Source organism: Oncorhynchus mykiss, chromosome 30 (assembly GCF_013265735.2).
Source record: "Oncorhynchus mykiss isolate Arlee chromosome 30, USDA_OmykA_1.1, whole genome shotgun sequence".
NCBI classification, from domain to species: Eukaryota; Metazoa; Chordata; class Actinopteri; order Salmoniformes; family Salmonidae; genus Oncorhynchus; species Oncorhynchus mykiss.
Genome location: NC_050570.1, coordinates 39,336,095 through 39,357,324, shown reverse-complemented (window position 1 = coordinate 39,357,324; position 21,230 = coordinate 39,336,095). Strand labels below are relative to the sequence as shown.

The following is a 21,230-nucleotide window of genomic DNA, read 5'->3' as shown; positions in this document are numbered from 1 at the left end:
ACACCGTGCCTGAAGACCATAGGGCATCAGGGCTTAACCCCTCTTAAGTCAGATGTACATATTGCCCATGTTATCACATACTACAATATATAGCCCTTTGGCTTAAGATGGCCAGTACGGATACTCCAGGATAAACCTCTATTATGTCTGAAATGACTGGTGATCAGCTTAGTGTATAAATGACCTTGCTCTAGCATACATTATGTCTATAATTGACTCTTCAAAATGAGATATCCCAAACCCCGGCCCGTTAAAGACATCCGACTGTGTCTCTCACCCTCTCCTTCCTTCCCTCACTTCGTTCCCCCTCTCATATCTCTCAATGGTAAATGAAACGATTAATTCTCCCTCCATGTTTCTGGAGAGCTTCAGAGCTGAGCTATTGGGAGACAAAAAGCAGATTTTTATTTTTTTCAAAGGAATGTTTACATGAGAACAAAGGGGTTTCTTAGAATTCAGGCTCAATCATGGAAGAGTCTCTAGTGCCCCCCACCCCCAACAATAGACCAATTCGACTGGGCCTTCCATGGGAATGCTGCCATGCTCCTCCGCCTGATAAGGAAATTAGGACTGGGAACAGCAGCCAGACATGGCGTAATCTTTTTCCCTATTCCCATTCCAACCACTACACCCCCTATTCCCTGTTCCTGGAATAACACTATACCCAGCCATGGATTAAATGGAATGCTATGTGTGTGGTCATATGTGTGTAGAATAGCCATGTGGGATTGTGCACGTGCAATGCTCCTTGCTAAGTGTGTTTGTGGTTGGGTTTGGGTGTGAATGCACGTTCATGTGTCTGTTCAAGGGTGTATTTGTTTCGTATTTGAACAGGTGTGTTTTCGAGAGACTGTGTGTGCATAGATTGATTGCTGTGTGTGTAAGAGCACATGTACCATATGTGGGTATGCAAAAGCTCCGCTCTGCCTCCCCTGGCTGTGTTAACGTGCCCGCCATGTGTGTGTCGCTGTGTGTGTGTGTGTCACACACGCAGTTCCTATCCTTGCCACAGTGGTCATCGGCCTGCTCTGCACCGCCGGCTTCCTGGTCTGGCGTAACTGGCGCCGGAAGAACACCAAGAGTATGAACTTCGACAACCCTGTCTACCGCAAGACCACGGAGGACGACGATGACGAGATTCACATCGGCCGTACGGGAGAGTCCATCGGTCACGTCTACCCCGCTGTGAGTGGCAGCGCCCACCAGCCATTCATAGCCCTGCCCCTGGGGGGCGGGATCACAGACAGCAACTCCCATTGGTACTCTGGGGCACCCGTGCACCCTGCCGGCAAATGAGTTGAGAGTGGGTGGGACTTGGAAGCAGAGAGAGGGTTTTGGGTGTGTGGGTCGGCGGAAGTCTCCTTAGGTCTGTGGAAGAAAGGGAGAGGCTTACATCCTCACACACACATACACACACACTTAAGTAACAAAATCATTCCAAACCCACCCTTGGTCAAAAACACTCACATTGACGTTGAGCCCTTCATCACCAGTCTACCACCACATTATCACTCCCTCCATTCACCACTTGACAGTGTGTGTTAGTGTGCTATCGTTGTGCGTTAGGGAAGCACAGCGCTCGGTGTTTTGAGCTTTATCTTCTCACCTCGGAAGACTTATACTGTATCCCAAGTGACACCCCATTCCCTATATAGTGCACTGCATTTGATCAGAGCCCTATGGACCTATATAGGGAATAGGGTGCCATTTGAGATTCAGACTTAGTGAAGGGAGAATCCATTCCCTGGTTTTGTTCCTTTGGAGTGTAAATTAGGCACGAGGGGAACAAAAACCAGGACAGAAATTGCACCTTATAGACGATGGGACAATCTTTAATCATATTAATTTATTCCAGATTATTCCGGTTTTATATGTATTTCTCTATGTAAATAAGTGTTTTGTTTTTCTAGCAATGTATTTGTAAGGTATCTTAGATACAGACGAGCTGGTAAACATGAACATGGACCAGAGCAGACAAAGACAAAGAGGTGGGATGGGTTAGCGCTAGGACCAGTTGGCATGGTGACACGTGTGGCTGTGGTGGCGCCGCGTGGTAGAGACAGCGGTAGATGGGCGTAGGTGACAGGTTATACACGCAGACACACACACACAGTTGGTATGCTACAGTGTTGTGCTGAGAGGCCATGCTGAAAACCTGCTCCCCTTCAGAGTGCGTAGTGGGGAACAAGCTTCCACCTGTGCTTTTGCTCTTCTCCTCCACTGCTCCTCTCCTTTACCGTACTGTATGTTAGCTGGATGGTGTGTCAGTCAAATAGAGACGTCAAAGTGGCCTGAGGTGGATCAGGCGTCCTTCTCTGTAAGCGCATGCAGCTCTCCTCACGTCACGGCCAAATCAGTGTGCGGGGGATCGAGAGACGAGGAGGAAAAGGAGTGTGGGATCTGCAAGGAGAGCTTCTCTTCTCTCTCCTGCTCTGTCGCTTCTCAGATTTCTCTTTCCTCTGTTGCTCTTTTCTTCACCAACAAAAAAATTCCACTGCCTTTTCTTCTATTTAGCCTTCTGGCCTCTCACTCCTTTCTCTGTCTCTCTCTCTCTCTCTCTCTCTCCCTTTTTAGCTGACCTTTTCACACTCGCACCCCCAGACACACCCCCAGACACACACCCAGACACAGTGTGGTAACATTGTTTTATCTGCTCTCTGCAGCGCGTGGCGCTCAGTCTGGAGGATGACGGATTCCCCTGAGGGGCGCGCCATGTCCCCATCCACGTCCTCCCCCCTCCGTATCCCGGGGCGACCACACTGCAGAGGAGAGGGGCACAGAGAGAGAGAGAGAAAGAGAGTCTGCTCGTACCGTACCGTACCGTAGACCCCCCCATGGACAGGGGGGGGGGGGGGTTATCTTTTACTTATACGTGTACCCCTCAACCCGTGTCACTAAAACACGTCCCTCTCTCTCTCTCTTACTCCTAACTAAAAATGAACTACTACATTACTACTACTACCACTACTACTAGCTACTACTGTGCTGTCCTCTGCCCTTCTCTCAGCCCCCATTAGTTAGTACGTTACTGTAGTTACCAGTAGTGGTGAATGCTGCTGTCTGTCTTAATGATGATTAACATCGTTGCCCATCAGAGCACATAAATAGATGCTGACTGGACCTCCCTGAGCACCTTGATGTAGTCTACTTTGCCAGGAACAGAGGAAAGGCCAGCTGTGTTTTAATTATTATTTTGTGTTTGAATTTTATTTATTGTTTGTGTTTTGCTGGTGTAAATATGATAAGCCGGACCAGGCCTGTGCCACTGAGGATAGGCTACGCGTGGGCAGAGCCAAGTTGGATGGTGGTGAGGGGGGGGGGGGGGGTTAAGGGAGTGGGATTTGTAGGGAGGGGCTGTTGTGCCAGAGGGCAGCGCCACAAGAAGAAGCAGCAGCAGGGCAGAACTCGGGGGAGGGAGGATTATGGGTAATCCGCTCTGCTGGCATCAGAGATACACAAAAGTAACTAGATAATGAACAGGTGTACAGGGGACGGGTTGGGATGGGGGTTGGGGGCGGGAGACGAGAGAGGAGGGGGTCTTTTTTGAAACTAGGAACTGTACAAGCCCTGCTGTTGTTGGACTCTGTCTGGGAGTAGGTAAGACTTTGGAAGAATTGTTGTGAGTGAGTCATTGTTCCAACGTCAAGCACTGGATTTAAATATAAGGGAAAATGGTCACATAATAATGCTAAAATTCTGAATATGAGGAACCAATGGAGATGCAGAACATGGCTGTCTGAGTTCTCCTGTGTTAGTCATTGCACTGTTGATGAGAAAAATGAGAACCTGCTGATTGAAGGTACTGAATTCAACTACTCCATCTGTTTTCTGCAAGAAAGCACATAGGCTTGAGCTGGTACACATTCTAGTACATGCACACACAGACACAAAGAAAACACATTTCAGGCAACCCGATTCTGTAATTCTTTTCCCCCCACTAATTGGTCTTTTGACCAATCAGATCACCTCTGAAAAAGATCTGATATGATTGGTCAAAAGAAAAATTTGTGGGGGGGGGGGCAGGGATCTGAATTGGGCTACATGTCTAAACGCAGCCAAAGAAGCACACACATACAAACATAATTTGGCAGGGTGCATTTGTAGCGCTCACAGCACAGCTCACTGGTTGATTGGTTGATTAATGATAGCTATACATCATGGCTCCCTTTCTTCCAATAGAAATGTCTGCTTCCAGGGTCCCTACGGGGGGTGGGGGGGATGGGAGAAATACTGACAGGAACAGGAAGGGTCTTCCAGGATTAGATCTGCCCTCCCCTCCAGAATGGACCGCTCTGCTCCGGAACTCTGCTGAAGATGAATGGAAGTGATTTATCTCTGTAGAACGCTGCTGACATGGTGTCCTGTTAATCTGACACGCACTTCCAACACAGCCTTCAGTAGGCAGTTACTATAGCATCGTTACACTAGCTACTGTCTGCGGGTTTCAATAGGAAGTTAGTCTCTTTCCACTACTGTTGTGTGCCCATATATAGATCCATGCCATGTGTTACTCTACACATAAAAGTGGATTTGTGGTTATTGGAATTTATTTATATTGAGTGAACTGACCAATTTATGTGGAACCCAGAGCTTCCGGAACCCACAGTTGTCTCTGTGCTGCAGTGTTCAGAGGACTGTATTCTTCTCACGTTTTACTGAAGGAGATTTTACTGAAGGACCGTCTAAAAATTGTACTATGTTCTTCTATCCTTCACGCCTCTCGCTATTCATCACACAAGGTTGTAGTTTGTGGCCTCCATCAATTCTCAAAGGCAATACAAAGTAACAATGCAGCGTTTACAGTGCACAGTGCCCTCTTGACTGAGCTTGGTTTATTTAAGACATCTATACATAGACAGTTTGTTTATGGGTATCATTTAAGAGCAGCCGCTGACGATCTGTATATTTACGGACGTGACGATTTAATCGATGGTTTTGCTCTCAGGCAAACCAGGTGATCTAGATACAAGAAAGTATTCACACCCCTTGACATTTTCCACATTTTTTTTATGTTACAGCCTGAGATTAAAGTGGATTTAAATTTAGATTTTGTGTCACTGATCTACACACAATACCCCATAATGTCAAAGTGGAATTGTTTTTACAAATGTTTACAAATTTAAAAGAAAAAGCTGAAATTTCTTGAGAATAATTATTCAACTCCTTTGTTATGGCAAGCCTAAATAAATTCAAGAGTAAAAATGTGCTGACCAAGTCCCATAATAAGTTGCATGGACTGACTCTGTGTGCAATAATAGTGTTTAACATGACTTTTAAATGACTACCCCATCTCTGTACCCCACACCTACAGTTATCTGTAAGATTCCTCAGTCAAGCAGTGAATATCAAGCACAGATTCAACCACAAAGACCAGGGAGGTTTTCCAATGATTCGCAAAGGGCACCTATTGGTAGATCGTAATTTTGTTTTTAAAAAGCTGACAGTGAATATCCCTTTGAGCATGGTGAAGTTATTAATTACACTTTGGCTGGTGTATCAATACACCCAGTTACTACAAACATACAGGTGTCCTTCCTAACTAAGTTGACGGAGAGTGAAAAGAAGGAAGCCTGTACAGAATAAAAATATTGCATCTTGTTTGCAATAAGGCACTAAAGTAATACTTCAAAAATATGTCTAAGCAATTTACTTTATATCCTGAATACAACGTGTTATGTTTGGGGCAAATCCAATACAACACATTACTGAGTACCACTTTTCATATTTACATTCATGATGTTGGCTGCATCAGGTTATGGGTTTGCTTGTCATCGGCAAGAAAGGATCAAAAGAAACGGAACTGAGCTAAGCACAGGCAATCTTAGAGGAAAACCTGGTTCAGTCTGCTTTCCAACAGACACTGGGAGACAAATTTACTTTTTTTCAGGACAATTACCTAAAACACAAGGCTAAATATACATTGGAGTTGCTTACCAAGATGACATTGAACATTCCTGAGTGGCCTAGTTACAGTTTTGACTTAAATTGGCTTGAAAATGTATTGCATGACTTGGCAATGGCTGTCTAGGAATGATCAATAACCAACTTGACAGATTTTGAAGAATTTTTTTAAGAATAATGGGCAAATATTGTACAATCCAGATGTGCAAAGCTCTTAGAGAATTACCCAGAAATACTCACAGTTATAATTGCTGCTAACATGTATTGACTCTGGTTGTTGAATACTTATCTAATAAAAATATATGTGTTTTATTTTTTACTTCAAATTTTTTCTTCCACTCTATTATAGACATTATAGTATTCTGTGTAGATCGTTGACAAAGAAAATGACAATTAAATCAATTTTAAATCCACTTTGTAACACAACAAAATGTGGGAAAAAGTTGGTGTGAATACTTTCTGAAGGCACTGTGTCCTGCACATGGTGCTCTGCCTGTCCGTTAACTGGCACCTTGTGTGTTTTGATTCTTCTTTCATTTCTGTGTGTATGTACTTTAGGATAACTCTCTTTGTTAGGATCTGGAACTCTACGCTACTTCGGCTGTGATGTATACATTACATTAGGAGCATTATATAGAGCATTGGTCTTTCTATGGATGTTTTAGTGTCTTTAACCCTAGTGGCCAGTATCCTTGGCAACCATGGCGTGTGTCCAGAGCCTTGAGGTGATCAACTCAACATGTAAGCGTTCAGAAAACTCTTGATGCTTCAACATCTCTCCACTACTATATGCCGTTGAAGCACAGAGATCTTTTTAAACACTGAAGGAGTCGCTCTTAGTTTCTGATGGACACTAACAGAACAGTGATTTCACGAGGCTCTGGATTCGTCACGGCTCCTAGGTCGACAAGTGGCACAAACCCTCAGTAGATGTGTTTGTTCTAGTTCTTTTTTTTAACCATCCTCTCGTCTCCCATCCTTTTCTCTATGCATGTTCTAATGGCGGATCCTCACTCAAGGGAGCCAGGCCCATGCGGCTCCGTCATCAGACTGTATTGTGACTAACACCACTCGCATCATATCACCTCTCAATGCAACTCTCGCTCAATCTCTCTCGCCTCCTCTTGGCCATTAACACTTTTGTTTTCACAAGGGCTTATCTTTCTGGAAGGGTAGACTAAACACACTGGAAGAACAGGAGAAAAGGGAAACACTATGGACTGGAACACACCCACGAGCTCAAGAACCCTCGCCAACACTCCGGAAGTGGAACCCAGAGATGACCCCCAGTACAGTGTTTGTCTGTTGAAAGAAACATGATTCTGGAACCCTTAGTGATTCTCCTCCATGCGCCGTATGTTGTTATAGTTAATATAACCTAGTGACTCTCCTGCTTGGTTGGTTTCTCTCTGTGTGAATAAGATATGGTCATTGTCCCTCCTCAGTCCTCACAACAACACTAGTTGATGTTTTACTGGATGTGTAATACTTGAAGGATCATGCCTAGTTCAGAATCCTTCTTTTTTTTACCTGTTAGTGTTGTAAAATGGCTTTTGGGGGTTTCAGAGGGCAGTGTTTAGGAAGGAAAGGGAGGGAGAGAGGTGTTCATAAGGAAATGTAAAATGTTCTCGGTCAAACCTTCATTCCACAGCCATATCATACCGGATACATTTTGTACGTTGTTTGTTGCACAAACTTTTCAAGAAGCCTTCTGCACTGTGTAAAGGGCACATAGGAGGGGAGGGGTGATCGTTACAGTCCAGTACAGTTTTGAATCATAACTTGTAAATACGTTTTTATACAACAAAACTTTTGATAATGTTTTAAACATACAGTGCCTTGCAAAAATATTCAGACCTCTTGGATTTCTTCACATTTTGCTGTGTTTACAAAGTGGGATTCAAATGGATTTAATAGGCATTTTTTGTCAACAATCTACATAAAATACTCTGTAACGTCAAAGTGGAACAAAAATTCTAACCTATTTTTTAAGATGAATAAGAATGAAACAACTAAAATATAGTCCTTACATACATATTCAGCTCCCTGAGTCAGTACATGTTAGAAACATATTTGGCATTGATTACAGCCAGGCACATGCACAGATACGGCTCTACCTGTGCAGAGCACAGCCCTTCCAGTCTCCAAAGTGCCGTTTTCGGCGGTAGCAGATTTTTTTTGGGGGGGGGGGGATACATTTTGTGTCCATTTGGTGTCCGTTCTGAATCTACTGGCAGCAAGTCATCGTCAAAAAGAGAGTAGGGCAGGCCTACGTTTATATTATCCATATAAAATGGTTTCGAAATCAACTACGGAGGCATCTTTGCCAGAACAATAATAGGCTACCTGGTGATTTGATTGATCATTTTCCCGTCTGTTAGTTTCGGTGGCTACAGTATGCAAGATAAGCAGCTGTAACATCGTACTTACTTCAATATTATGGGATGAAGATGTAACATATTCTGGCAAATTTATTACGATATTTAATTATTAGATTATAAAAATATTATATTTTGAAAATCTTCTATTTTGAGTGGAACATGTATTACAGTTGTAAGTACTTTTACCCAAAACTTTACTGATCAGATTGTGCAACTTTCCCCTCTTGTAATAATAGGAGTCTGTGACCAGGGATGCGGAAAATATTTGCCCGTTATTCTTTGCTAAATTCTTCAAGCTCTGTCAAGATGTTGGAGGTCATGGCTAGACAGCAAATGTCAAGTATTGCCATAGATTTTCAAGCACATTTATGTCAAAACTGTAACTTGGTCACTCAGGGACATTTACTGTTTTCTTGGGAAGTTACTCCAGTGTAAATGTGGCCTTGTGTTGTAGGTTATTGTCCTTCTGAAAGGTAAATTCCTCTCCCAGTATCTGGTGTAAAACAGACTGAAGCAAGTTTCCTCTAGAATTTTTCACATGTGCTAAGCTCCGTCCTGTTTTTTTTAATCCTGAAAAACTCCCCAGTATTTGCTGATGTCAAGCATACCCATAACATGATGCAGCCACCATCATGCTTGAAAATAAGGAGGCAGTAACTGAGTGATGTGTTGTGTTGGATTTGCAGCAAACATAAGGCTTTGCATTCAGGTCAAAAATGTATTTGCTGTATTACTTTAGTGCCTTGTTACATACAATATGCATGTTTTGGAATATTTGTATTCTGTATATTTGTATTCTTCTTTTCACTGTCATTTAGGTCATTATTATGGAGTCTCTACAATGTTATGACTCAACCTCAGTTTTCTCCCATCACAGCCATTGAACTCAGTAGCTGTTTTAAAATCACCAATGGCCTTATCGTAACATCACTGAGCAGTTTCATTCCTGTCCTGCAGCTCAGTTCAGAAGGACGACTGTATCTTTGATGTGTCTGGGTGATTTAATACATCATCCACAGCATAATTATTAACTTGACCATGCTTAAAGAGATAGTTAATGTCTGATTTGTTTTTGTTACCCATCTACCAATCCAGGCTGTATCATAACTGGCCGTGATTGGGAGTCCCATAGGGTGGCGCACAATTGGCCCAGAGTCGTCCGGGTTTGGCCGGTGTAGGCCGTCATTGTAGAATTTGTTCTTAACTGACTTGCCTAGTTAAATAAATAAATAAAATACCAATACACTGCCCTTCTTTGAGGCTTTCGAAAAGCTCTCTGGTTCTGTAGTTGAATCTGTGCTTGATATTCAATACTTGACTGAGGGACCATACAGATGTTGTATGTTTGGGGGACTGAGGAAGGGTTAGTCATAAAAATCATGTAACTTATTATGTGATGTGTTACGCCAAATGGTTACTACTGAACTAATTTAGGCTGGCCTCTACAAAGTGGCTGAAAACATATATTTTATTTGTGACGTTTTTTATCTTCAAAGATATTGCATTTTTCCTCCACTTTGACAGTACGGAGTATTTTCGGTAGATTGTTGACAAAAAAATGTCATATCTATTTTAATCCCACTTTGTAACACAATACAATGTGATGAAATCCAAGGGGTCTGTAGACTTTCGCAAGGCACCGTATCTGTACAAAAAAAAAGTATAAACATCAGGCTCCAGGTTTAAAAAGGAGTGTAGACCATATGAATTTATTTGTACACAAGAGCACTGGGTTTCTTTACTTCTTGATTGTAACTAAAAATTAATAATCTGCCAAAGTGTTTACTCTTTTTTTTCCCTCTCTGTTTTTAATTTTGTTTTGCTTTTTAACAGTAAAGCATTGCAGAATTTAGGTTGTTTACACTGTATTTAATTCTGTTAGATAGGTTTTGTTGTTTCGTATTTTTAAATGAGGGGTTATCATTTAATTTATTGGTGCCTTGTTTTGTGCTCCTGTATATTTTACTTGGTTCTTTCTGTTTTGGTGTTTTGTGTCTGTGGGAGGGGAAGGGGGGTGTGGGGGAGGGGGAGTTAAACTTAGCAACTTCTGTACTTACATGGAATATCTGTACTGTATGCCAAAATGGTCTCACTCACGTTTCTATGAAATCAAGCTGTTGATAAATATCTCTATATATTGATATATTAAATTTATAAAAATCGCCCAACTCTTGTTTGTGTTGCGTCGTTATTAGTACTTTGGTACCTTGGTTCTCTCTGATTTCCCAGGTAACCATAAAGCCTCTATCAGTTGTCAAGGTCGATGGTAGGAACTGAGGTAAAGTATCTCTTTGTTGGTTAATGGCTGATAAAGATGAGTTACCCCTGTGCAAACTGTCAGCCGGTGTTTTCCCTGCTTCTATATTGAGTGGTGTTCTCTGGAAATAGAGAAGGAGAGAGAAGCGAGTTGAGGGAAAGAGAGAGGCGAGTGGAGCGGGGAATAGAATAAGGTACCCCAGTGGAAGGAGAATGACAGCTCGCTGGGGGTTTAATGGATGTGAGAGCGCAGAGATGGCAGTGGATATCACGGCTCAGAGGGTGGGATGGCCGTTGTTGCAGGGTTCCTCTTCACTGAACATGCTTCCTCATGCCCTCTTCTGTCATATATGTCTCCTAGATACCAGAAGGCCACTAAATCTATTGCAAATTTTAATCATTTCATTGGAGATTAACGACAGACACAAAGCCACACTCCCCCCTCCATGTCACCTCAGATGCTCCCTACAGCCATGCCCAAGAAAGACAGCTGGTGAGGGTTAGGAACAAGGTGGTTCCCCTCTGCATTGCTACATGGCATTTCCACAGCAGTTTTCAGCAGTCAGGGATAGGGTTGAGACTGGGGTTAGGGTTGAAACTAGGGTCAGGTTCGAGGGTTATGGTTGAGACGAGGGTTATGGTTAAGGTTAGGGTTAAGACTAGAGTTCAGGTTGAACCCCATCTATCAGCCTCATTTATTATCCTGTATCCCAATGGCCAGAGGCGCTCACTGCCATCGTAAAAATAAAAAATAAATGGGAGCAGAGCAGTAGGAAACCTCAAACACCATATTAATCTGACTGGCACCCTCTTCCATGAAACATTAATCCACTGTTTGTTTCCAAGGACCAATCCTCCCAAGCCTCGCTGTCACTGGCGATGGGAATGGGAACTGGAAAGGGATTGTGGGCTGGATGTGAGTACAGCCATGGGGGTTTCTCTCTTCTCTCTGTTTTCCTCATTCCTCAGCAGCGAAATGGATGACATTTTCTATTATTTCCTAGAGTGTTTAAAATCAGGGGAGTGGGGAGAGTGGGGGGGGGGACGGACTGACGGACTGAAAGTAATTACGAGTTATTTACTCTTGAAAGTCTTCACGGTAACAAGCCTGCCTCATCATGCTGTCAGATGGAGCGCCACATACAGGGCAGTGAAGGAATCTTTAATTCAGATTAGGAGTGTGTGTGTATGGGGGGGGGGGGGGGGGAATGAGAAGTAGGGGGATTTATATCAAAACGTAGTGTCTTAGCATTTTGCATATTACGTGTGTGCGCGTGCACATTCTTAGTTCAGCTGGAGGCCATACTGTATCGATGATTACTGTAAATGTGCTCTTTCCTTCTTTCCTCTGCTGGGTTTATATCCTTCCTAACTGCTGTATATGGAACTGTAACTTTTAGAGAGAGAGAGCGATTACCCCTCTGTCTGTCTGCTGTGCCTCTCTTCTCTGGAAGTCCTTGTTAGGAGTAGGGCTGATGCTGTTATGGCACTGTAGGTGGCGGAGAGCCTATCGTTCGCTCATTATCCTACTGCAGGGGTATGCTCTGTGTGTAGTGTGGTGTTTGTGTGGAAGACCAATAGAGAAAGCAATTTTTAGCACACAGTATGAAAAGGTTGGGTGTGCAAGACTGCCTTAGTATTCAGACCCCTTGACTTTTTCCACATTTTGTTACCTTACAGCCTTATTTAAAGCTTCTTGACGCACCCATCCCGTTAGCGGGATCATTTTCGTCAACATCCGCTGAATTGCAGAGCGCCAAATTCAAATTAAATTACTAAAAATATTACATTTTCATGAAATCACAAGTGCAACATAGCAAAACACAGCTTAGCTTAATCCACCTGGCGTGTCAGATTTCAAAAAAGCTTTTCGGCGAAAGCATACCATGTATGTTCAGAAATCCACAGGCTCGAACGGTCACGACGGGGCAGACAAAAATTCCAAATAGTATCCGTAAAGTTCGTAGAAACATGTCAAACGTTTTTTATAATCAATCCTCAGGTTGTTTTTACAATATATAATCGATAATATATATAACCGGACTGTAGCTTCTTCAATAGGAGAGAGAGAGAGAAAATGTCTGCTCCACTCTGTTGGCGCATTCAAAACGCTGCTGGCACCCAGCCATCCAATGACGCGATGTGATCTTTCTCGCTCATTTTTCAAAATCAAATCCTGAAACTATATCTAAAGACTGTTCACACCATGTGGAAGCCGTAGGAAAAGGAATCTGGTTGATATCCCTTTAAATGGAGGGACGGCATGCAATGGAGCAGAGAGCTGTCAGGAAAAACAGCACCTCCGGGTACGTTTTTCATCCGAACATCAAAATACTGCCCCCTACACTCAAGAGGTTAAAAATGGATTAAATACATTGTTTTCCCTCATCAATCTACACACAATACCCCATAATTACAAAACAAAAACAGGTTTTTAGAAATGTTTGCACATTGATTGGGTATGATTTGGAAAGGCACACACCTGTCTATATAAGGTCCCACAGTTGACAGTGCATGTCAGAGCAAAAACCAAGCCATGAGATCGAAGGAATTATCTGTTGAGCGCCGAGACAGGATTGTGTCGAGGCACGGATCTGGGGAAGGGTAGTAAAAAATGTCTGCAGCATTAAGGTCTCCAAGAAAACAGTGGCCTCCAACATTCTTAAATGGAAGAAGTTTGGAATCACCAAGACTCTTCCTAGACCTGGCCTCCTTGCCAAACTGAGCAATCGGGTGAAGGTCCTTGGTCAGGGCGGTGAGCAAGAACCTGATGGTCACGCTGAAAGAGCTCCAGAGTTCCTCTGTGGAGATGGGAGAACCTTCCACAAGGACAAGCATCTCTGCAGCACTCCACCAATCAGGCCTTTATGCTAGAGTGGCCAGACAGAAACCACTCCTCAGTAAAAGGCACATGACAGCCCGCTTGGAGTTTGCCATGAGGCAACTAAAGACTCTCAGACCATGAGAAACAAGATTCTCTGGTCTGATGAAACCAAGATTGCACAGAGAGATCCTTGATGAAAGCCTGCTCCAGAGTGCTCGGGACCTCAGACTTGGGGCGAAGCTTCACCTTCCAACAAGACACAGCCAAGACAATGCAGGAGGGGCTTCAGGACAAGTCACTGAATATTCTTGAGTGGCCCAGCCGGAGCCCGGACTTGAAATCGATCTAACATCTCTGGAGAGACCTAAAAATAGCTGTGCAGCCACATATCCAACCTGTCAGCGCTTGAGAGGATCTGCAGAGAAGAATGGGAGAAACTCCCCAAATACAGGTGTGCCAAGCTTGTAGCATCATAGCCAAGAAGACTCGAGGCTGTACTTGCTGCTTCAACAAAGTACTGAGCAAAGGATCTGAATACTTACGTAAATGTGATATTTCAGTTTTTATAAGTAATATATTTGCTAAAAATGTCTAAAATCCTGTTTTTGTTTTGTCGTTATGGAGTACTGTGTGTAGATTGATGAGGTACATTTTTGGGGTAAAAAGTCAAGGGGTCTGAATACTTTCTGAATGCACTGTATGGGTCTTTCTGCAAATAATGCGGCCAATGTGTGACACTGGGATCAACATTTAAAAAAATGGTTTGAAACAAAATATAAAAATATTTTTATGCAGTTCCAGGTGTATTTAGAGGAATGTTTGCAACGGAACACAGTGTCGTGTCTTTGGCTATGCTGGATTAACTGCTATGACATATTAATCTATAAAATAATTTCTCCGTAATTAATAACACCTGATTGAGCTAATCATGTAAATGTAATTAACTAGAGAGTCGGGCACCACAAAATAATATTTATAGAGCTGTTATCTTCCGAATAAACCCTTAAAGATTTAGTAATATTTTACATCAATAGTAGTCAACATTAATCGTCATCTTACTTCAGTCTCATAATCTGAAAGTTGTAAATTCTTGGTTATCTGCAAGAATCCTGGCTAACAAGTTGAATCAGCAATACAAAATTGGGTTTAATTATCTATTTACTAAATACCTAACTAATCACACAGAATCACACTTCCACATAATTAAATTATAACTTGATTACAAATTGCCGTCATAAAGGAAAACCTCCCTAGCGGGCGGAACAGATATGACAGCTTGTTACACAAAGGAAAAGGGGCTGGGTTTGAGCGAAAGAGCGGGAGACTAGAACAAAGGCGTAGCTGTGCTATCGTAAATACAGTATCTTATGCATTCTAAATTACCGCCCATTTGGAAAAGGAAAATGCAATAAATATTTATATATACGTCGTTGTGTGGTAGAAGGGATACTCTGTCTGTTCCTTCCTAACCTGCGTTTGCAGCTGCGGTCGCTAACTCAACGGCTAGGAGCCATTCGCAACCAAAGCTCATGCTGATGTTGGCCTCGTTCTGTAGTTTTATCTGAACCATTCTGACATGGGATCATCACCCTCATATCCGCGGAACAGATAGTTATGTTGTCGTCAAGAGCTTATATAGGAAGGAAGAGAAGGGGTGTGTGTATTTGGTACATTCCTCGAGAACCGCCTTTTTTCCAGCACTTGGCTGTTGTTGTAATGCATGCGCCATCACAACAGCTGTACATCACTTGACTGTCAATCTGACAATTCCTTCCTGGATGTGTGAGAATATCACAGCTAAAACTAAATCAGCTGGACACCATATGTGCATCCAACAAGTATTATGCATAATTATTGAAGAACCATGTTAATGTCAGTATCGATTTAGGTAAGGTGACTCTTTGCGTGAGAAGCTTTCGGTTTTGCGATTGCATACATCATTTTGGATTTGTGTGCCCACGAAAACTATACCAAAAACTGTCGGACAGCTAGATACATGATTCTTACACGGTTCAAGTTCAATGTCTAAGTTAACTGATTAATGGTTAACATACAGTATGATATAACAACAACACTGACATAAATCCAAGGACAGAAAATGTATGTATTATGTCACATGATTTTGGACAAATCTGTCAAGACACAAGGCATGATAAAGGGTTAAACAGGTTTTAAATCAACTGGTGAATTATCAGATTATTATCATCCAACAGCTGTAAGAAGATGTCCAGCGTTGGAAATCATCACTTCTACCCTAGTTTATCGAAAGACTCCCAATGTATTTCATGGTTTCAGAGTCAACATCATCATTTGCCCATCATTTTCTTTCATGATCTCCTATTTGAGGAACACAAATGCTTTGCAAGTGTTTGTTCTGTATACTCTGTGTGTGTGTGCGTGTGTGTGTGTTTATGTGCTCGTTCATGTGCACACGTTTGGGGGACTGCATGTATGTGAGAGAAGGAGAGAAAAGCAAGTTTTGAGTGAAGGTGTGTTATATCATGTGGGGTCGTCCTACTGTACGCACCTTCATTTTCTATTATCTCCTGTATTAGGAAGCATATAGTTATTTACAGTATATACGGTGTGTGTGCAGGCTTGGTTGTGTGTAGCTGTGTTTGCTTATTTTTGATGTTTATGTGTGTGTTTAGAAACCGCGGGGGGTTGCTAATGAGAGTTCTCCTTTGGGAGCTTTTACAATGGTTTCTTCAGTGGCTTTAGAGTGAATGAGGCCGAATGTTTCTGCTGCGGTGCTAAAACCTCACCATTGCACCTGCCAATATGGGAAAACCATCTATTTCAATCTATTTAAGCTTATTTAAGCTTGTTGTGTGCCACAGGGAGGGGCAATTCACCCCCCCCCCCCCAAAAAAAAAAAAGGATAGTTGAACATTTCTAGCCTGTCTATGATGATTGACGGACGTGTTACGATTAACCCGCTCAGTTTTTCACAACAAAACACCAGAGAATCATTTGACTATTAGATGTTCATTGTTCAACGTTTCACAATATTAAAAAAGAGGGCTGATCTTAAAATGAGGGACAGACATAAACGAATCACTAACCACGTGAAATAAATAATCATCTTCAGACATGACTTTGTCAAAGCAACAAAACAACTAGGGCTGTACAATGATAGTGAAAACACTGAGTATATTAGGGGGTTAGTGGGTTAAAATATTCCTAGATGTCACAGAGGGACATGTCAAAATGCTGAATTTAGGCACTTTAGCAAATGCTTATTCACATGGAAAATCTGATTTATTGAATTACCCGTGTGGTCTGTATTAAAGGGCACTTCATTTCATATAACAGGCTTTTAGAATGCAATATTGGCGCATCATTTCTACTTAACATATCAAAGGGACGCAAAATACACTTATTTCGTGGAATGATCCAGTATGAGTTAAGTTCTGCCCATTTGACGTTGGTTGCAATGCTTTTGTCAAGTTTGTTTGTTATATGCACATGAAAGACATGGAGTCACTAAATTGCCGATAATGTATCATGTTTGCACCCATTTTATTTTCTACATTTGAATGCATGTTAGTGCTTTTGTTGTGTTTTTGTGCCAAATATAATACAAATTATTTTGTATGGGGAGGTTTTCCAATGCAAGATTTTGTATGCCTATTACAAGACTTGGAGGCATGAGTTGTTGGTTGCCTGGATTAGTTAGAGTCTTTTTTGGCCTCCCAGGAGACGGATTGTCATGCCAGTTAATGTGTTCTGTTGTGTTCTGTTTTTAAAGGTTAGGCTTGTACGCTGCCTGTTCTGCAGTCTTAATGATACTGACATGAGTGCATGTGATGCCAATGAACAGTCGCCATTTTGTTGCAATATGATTTGGGCAGTTTTTATATTTGCCTTACATTTGAATTTAAAATATTTTTCTCACAAATACATTACAAATACATGTTGGAATATGTTTGACAAAACATTTTCAAATATTTTTTTAAAAATATATTTACCAAAAATATTGACTAATACATGTGAAAATATATTCTAAAATACATTCTCCAGAATTTTCCTTCCAATTTTTTTAGGAAATATACTGAATGCATTTAACATACACTAAGTAAACCAAACATTAGGAACACCTGCCTAATATTGCATTGCACCCCACTCTTTTACCATAAGAAATGTCTCAGTTCATCGGGGGTGTCAAAAGTGTCATGACTGTCCTGTGAGGATCCAAATAGGTCAGATCAGCTTGGCAATGGATGACAGTAACCAGACCCTCTCTCACCCACAGAAGGGGGAGGAGGGAGCTGGTGGGGGGTTGACACCGCACGCCCTGTTGTAAATGAAAGGAGAGGAGATTCAGGGTCACAAATGAATGTGCTTTGTCTCCACATACTTTTTCCAGACGAACTCTAACACGTTCTAAAGCGAATTCTGGAACAATATTTCTAATGTAGAATGTGGGGAATTGTCAGAGACGATCTAAAGAATAATGATGTGATTTCAGTTGTTATTTTGTGACGTCAATAAAATTGTTATAAAGGAAATACTCTAACTTGAAAAGTATACCCACTACATGTACAAAATCTCCATCCTCTACGTTGTGCATGAAATATGAAAAATGATTAAAGTAGTTTTGTTAAAATAAGGAACTATCAGAGATAATTAGTTTTTTCTATAAACTTTGCACGGTAAGTAGCCACACCCCGAGTGAGGTCAGAGAGCGTGTCAACCTGACGGAACCGTCCCTTTCGACCAGAGTGTATAAAAGGATTGGTAAAAAACATTTAGACCAGAGAGGCGTGTAGCTGCAGCTCACGCCCAAAGTGGTTTGAACTCTGAAATCTAAACACGAGGTAGAGGCGATAGCGACACCTCCCGGACAATAACTGGTACGGCCAATTAGTATCTAGAAAAGGGAATTTAAGTGGGAAGATTCTCCTATTTTTAAGAGAGCGTGAGCGTCCTCGTCTCCTGTCTGACGGGTCGTGTGGAATGGCCCAGACTCGGCGAGGGATCACTACCCCGAGTTCACCCGGAGCCGGCTCCGGGCTGTGTTCGACCACCCACCTGAGTGCCGAGCGGCGGGTGAACAGCTGTTCCACCTGCGACAGGAGACGAGGAGCGCACAGGACTTTGCACTGGAGTTCTGGACCTTGGTCCCAGGGGCGGGGTGGAACGACAGGGCCTTGATGGACCACTATCGTTGTAGCCTCTGGGAGGACGTCCGCAGGGAGCTAGCGTGTCGGGACACCACCCTCTCCCTCGATGAACTAATCGACATGTCCATTCGACTGGACAACCTGCTGGCTGCCCGCGGGCGTCCAGAATGGGCCCTGTCAATTACACCTCCAGGCCCTCCTGATTCCACCTCCAGGCCCTCCCATCTCCATGGAGTTAGGGGGGGGGGCGCATCGACGGGGACCGGAGGAGGAGGTTCCTCCTGCACCGGGTGTGGTCGGAGAGGACACACTGCCAATTGGTGCTGGAGGAGCTCGTCTGGGAGTCGGGACGGCAAGCAGAGCACTCCTCATTCATCCCAGGTGAGTCAGCACCAGACCCCTGGTGCCGATAGACCTACCTTTCCCTGTGCACATCTTAGATAGCCCATCACGAGGGTCAGGGCTGCACAGAGAGGCCACGGTTCCATTGGACATGGTAACGCAGGAGAATCATAAGGAGCGGAATAGTCTCTTCCTTATTGATTCAGCTGCGTTTCCAGTGGTGCTGGGGATTTCCTGGCTGGCTCATCACAATCCGATGATTTCATGGAGACAGGGGGCTCTTCGGGGTTGGGTAGAGGAGTGTTCGGGCAGGTGCATAAGAGTTTCCATCGGTGCGACAACGGTGGAGAGTCCAGACCAGGTCTCCACTGTGCGCATTCCCTCTGAATATGGCGATTTGGCTATCGCCTTCTGTAAGAAGAAGACAACCCAATTACCACCCCATCGACGAGGGGACTGCACGATAAACCTCCTGGAGAGCGCTGCACTTCCAAGGAGTCACGTGTAGCCGTTGTCTCAGGAGGAGACAGTGGCTATGGAGACATACGTCACTGAATCTCTGGGACAGGGGTACATTCGGCCCTCCACGTCACCCCTCTCCTCGAGCTTCTTTTTTTGTGAAGAAGAAGCAGGGAGGTCTGCGTCCGTGCATTAATTATAGAGGTCTAAGTTCAATCATAGTGGGGTTTAGTTACCCGCTACCTCTCATCGCCACGGCGGTGGAATCATTTCACGGGGTGCGTTTCTTCACAAAACTGGACCTTAGGAGTGCGTATAACCTGGTGCGTATCCGGGGGGAGATGAGTGAAAGACCGCATTTAGTACCATATCGGGCCATTATGAGTACCTCGTCATGCCATATGGGTTGAAGAATGCTCCAGCCGTTTTCCAATCTTTCGTAGATGAGATTCTCAGAGACCTGCACGGGCAGGGAGTGGTAGTGAACATCGATGACATACTGATCTATTCTGCCACACCGCGCATGTGTCTCTTGAGCGTAAGGTACTTGGGCGACTGCTGGAGCATGACCTGTACTTCATGGTTGAGAAATGTGTGTTCTCCAAACAAGCCGTTTCCTTCCTGGGTTATCGCAATTCCACCTCTGGGGTGGTGAAGGAGTGTGACCGCGTTACAGCCGTGCGTAATTGGCCGACTCCGACCACGGTAAAGGAGGTGCTGCGTTTTTTTAGGGTTTGCCAATTACTACTGGAGGTTTATCCGGGGTTTTGGTCAGGTGGCTGCTCCCATTACTTCAGCAGAGGCGGGCAGAGCTTTCAGTCGTCCCTCTTTGGCGTTCATAGTGGAGGTGGACGCGTCCGAGGCTAGGGTGGCAGCCGTGCTATAACAGCCTTCGGGCACGCCACCAAAGCGCCGCCCTTGCGCTTTTTTTTCTGAAGAAGCTTGAGTTGTTAGCTGTAGTCAAGGCTCTGAAGGTACTGGTGGCCCACGTTGGCTAAGGACGTGAGGTTTTATGTCTCCTCCTGCTCGGTGTACGCTCAGAGCAAGGCTCCTCGACACCTGCCTAGAGGGAATTTACAGCCCCTCCCCGTTCCACAACGGCCGTGGTCGCACTTGTCGGGTGGACTTTCTCACCGACCTCCCCCATCTTAGGGAAGTACTACGATCCTGGTCGTTGTGGATCGGTTTTCGAAATCCTGCCGTCTCATCCTGTTGCCCGGTCTCCCTACGGCCCCGCAGACTGCGGAGGCTCTGTTTACCCATGTCTTCTGGCACTACGGGGTGCCTGAGGACATTGTTTCTGATCGGGGTCCCCAGTTCACGTCCAGAGTTTAGAGGGCGTTCATGGAACAGCTGGGGGTCTCTGTCAGCCTGACCTCGGGTTTCCACCCCGAGAGTAATGGGCTGGGGGAGAGAGTAAACCAGGATGTGGGTAGGTTTCTGCGGTCGTATTGCCGGGACCGGCCTGGTGAGTGGGCGAGGTACGTCCCATGGGCGGAGCTCGCTCAGAACTCCCTTCAGCACCCCTCTACTAACATGTCTCCCTTCCAGTGCGTGTTGGGCTATCAGCCGGTCCCGGCGCCATGGCATCAGAGCCAGACCGAGGCTCCTGCAGTGGAGGAATCGGTGCAGCGCTCGAAGGATACCTGGAGAGCCGTCCAGGAATCTTTAAGACAGGCTAGTGGACGGCAGAAGAAGAGCGCTGACCAGCACCGCAGTGAGGCCCCCGTGTTTGCACCGGGGGACCGGGTCTGGCTCTCGACCCGAAACCTGCCCCTCCGCCTGCCCTGCCGGAAGCTGGGGCCGCAGTGTGTAGGGCCATTTAAAGTCCTGAGGAGGATAAATGAGGTGTAGGTTACAGCTTTCTACTTATTATCGTATTAACCCCTCGTTTCATGTGTCTCTCCTCAGGCCGGTGGGGGCTGGTCCCCTGCAAGAAGG

At 44.1% G+C, this 21,230-nt stretch overlaps 1 protein-coding gene across 4 annotated transcripts in view; it reads left to right on the top strand.

Moving 5' to 3' along the window:
• LOC110521812 (low-density lipoprotein receptor-related protein 8) overlaps nucleotides 1–8,967 on the top strand; it is a 259,084-nt gene extending 250,117 nt beyond the window's left edge. The window contains exons 18-19 of one of the 4 annotated variants that reach the window (XM_036968637.1): nucleotides 1,013–1,185; nucleotides 2,664–8,967. In XM_036968637.1, the coding sequence (XP_036824532.1) occupies nucleotides 1,013–1,185; nucleotides 2,664–2,702 (212 nt within the window). In that variant the 3' untranslated portion in view covers nucleotides 2,703–8,967. Of the gene's footprint in view, nucleotides 1–994 lie in introns of all 4 variants that reach the window. The other 3 variants (XM_036968636.1, XM_036968635.1, XM_036968634.1) reach the window with 3 other exon arrangements.
• The last annotated feature ends 12,263 nt before the right edge of the window (nucleotides 8,968–21,230 follow it).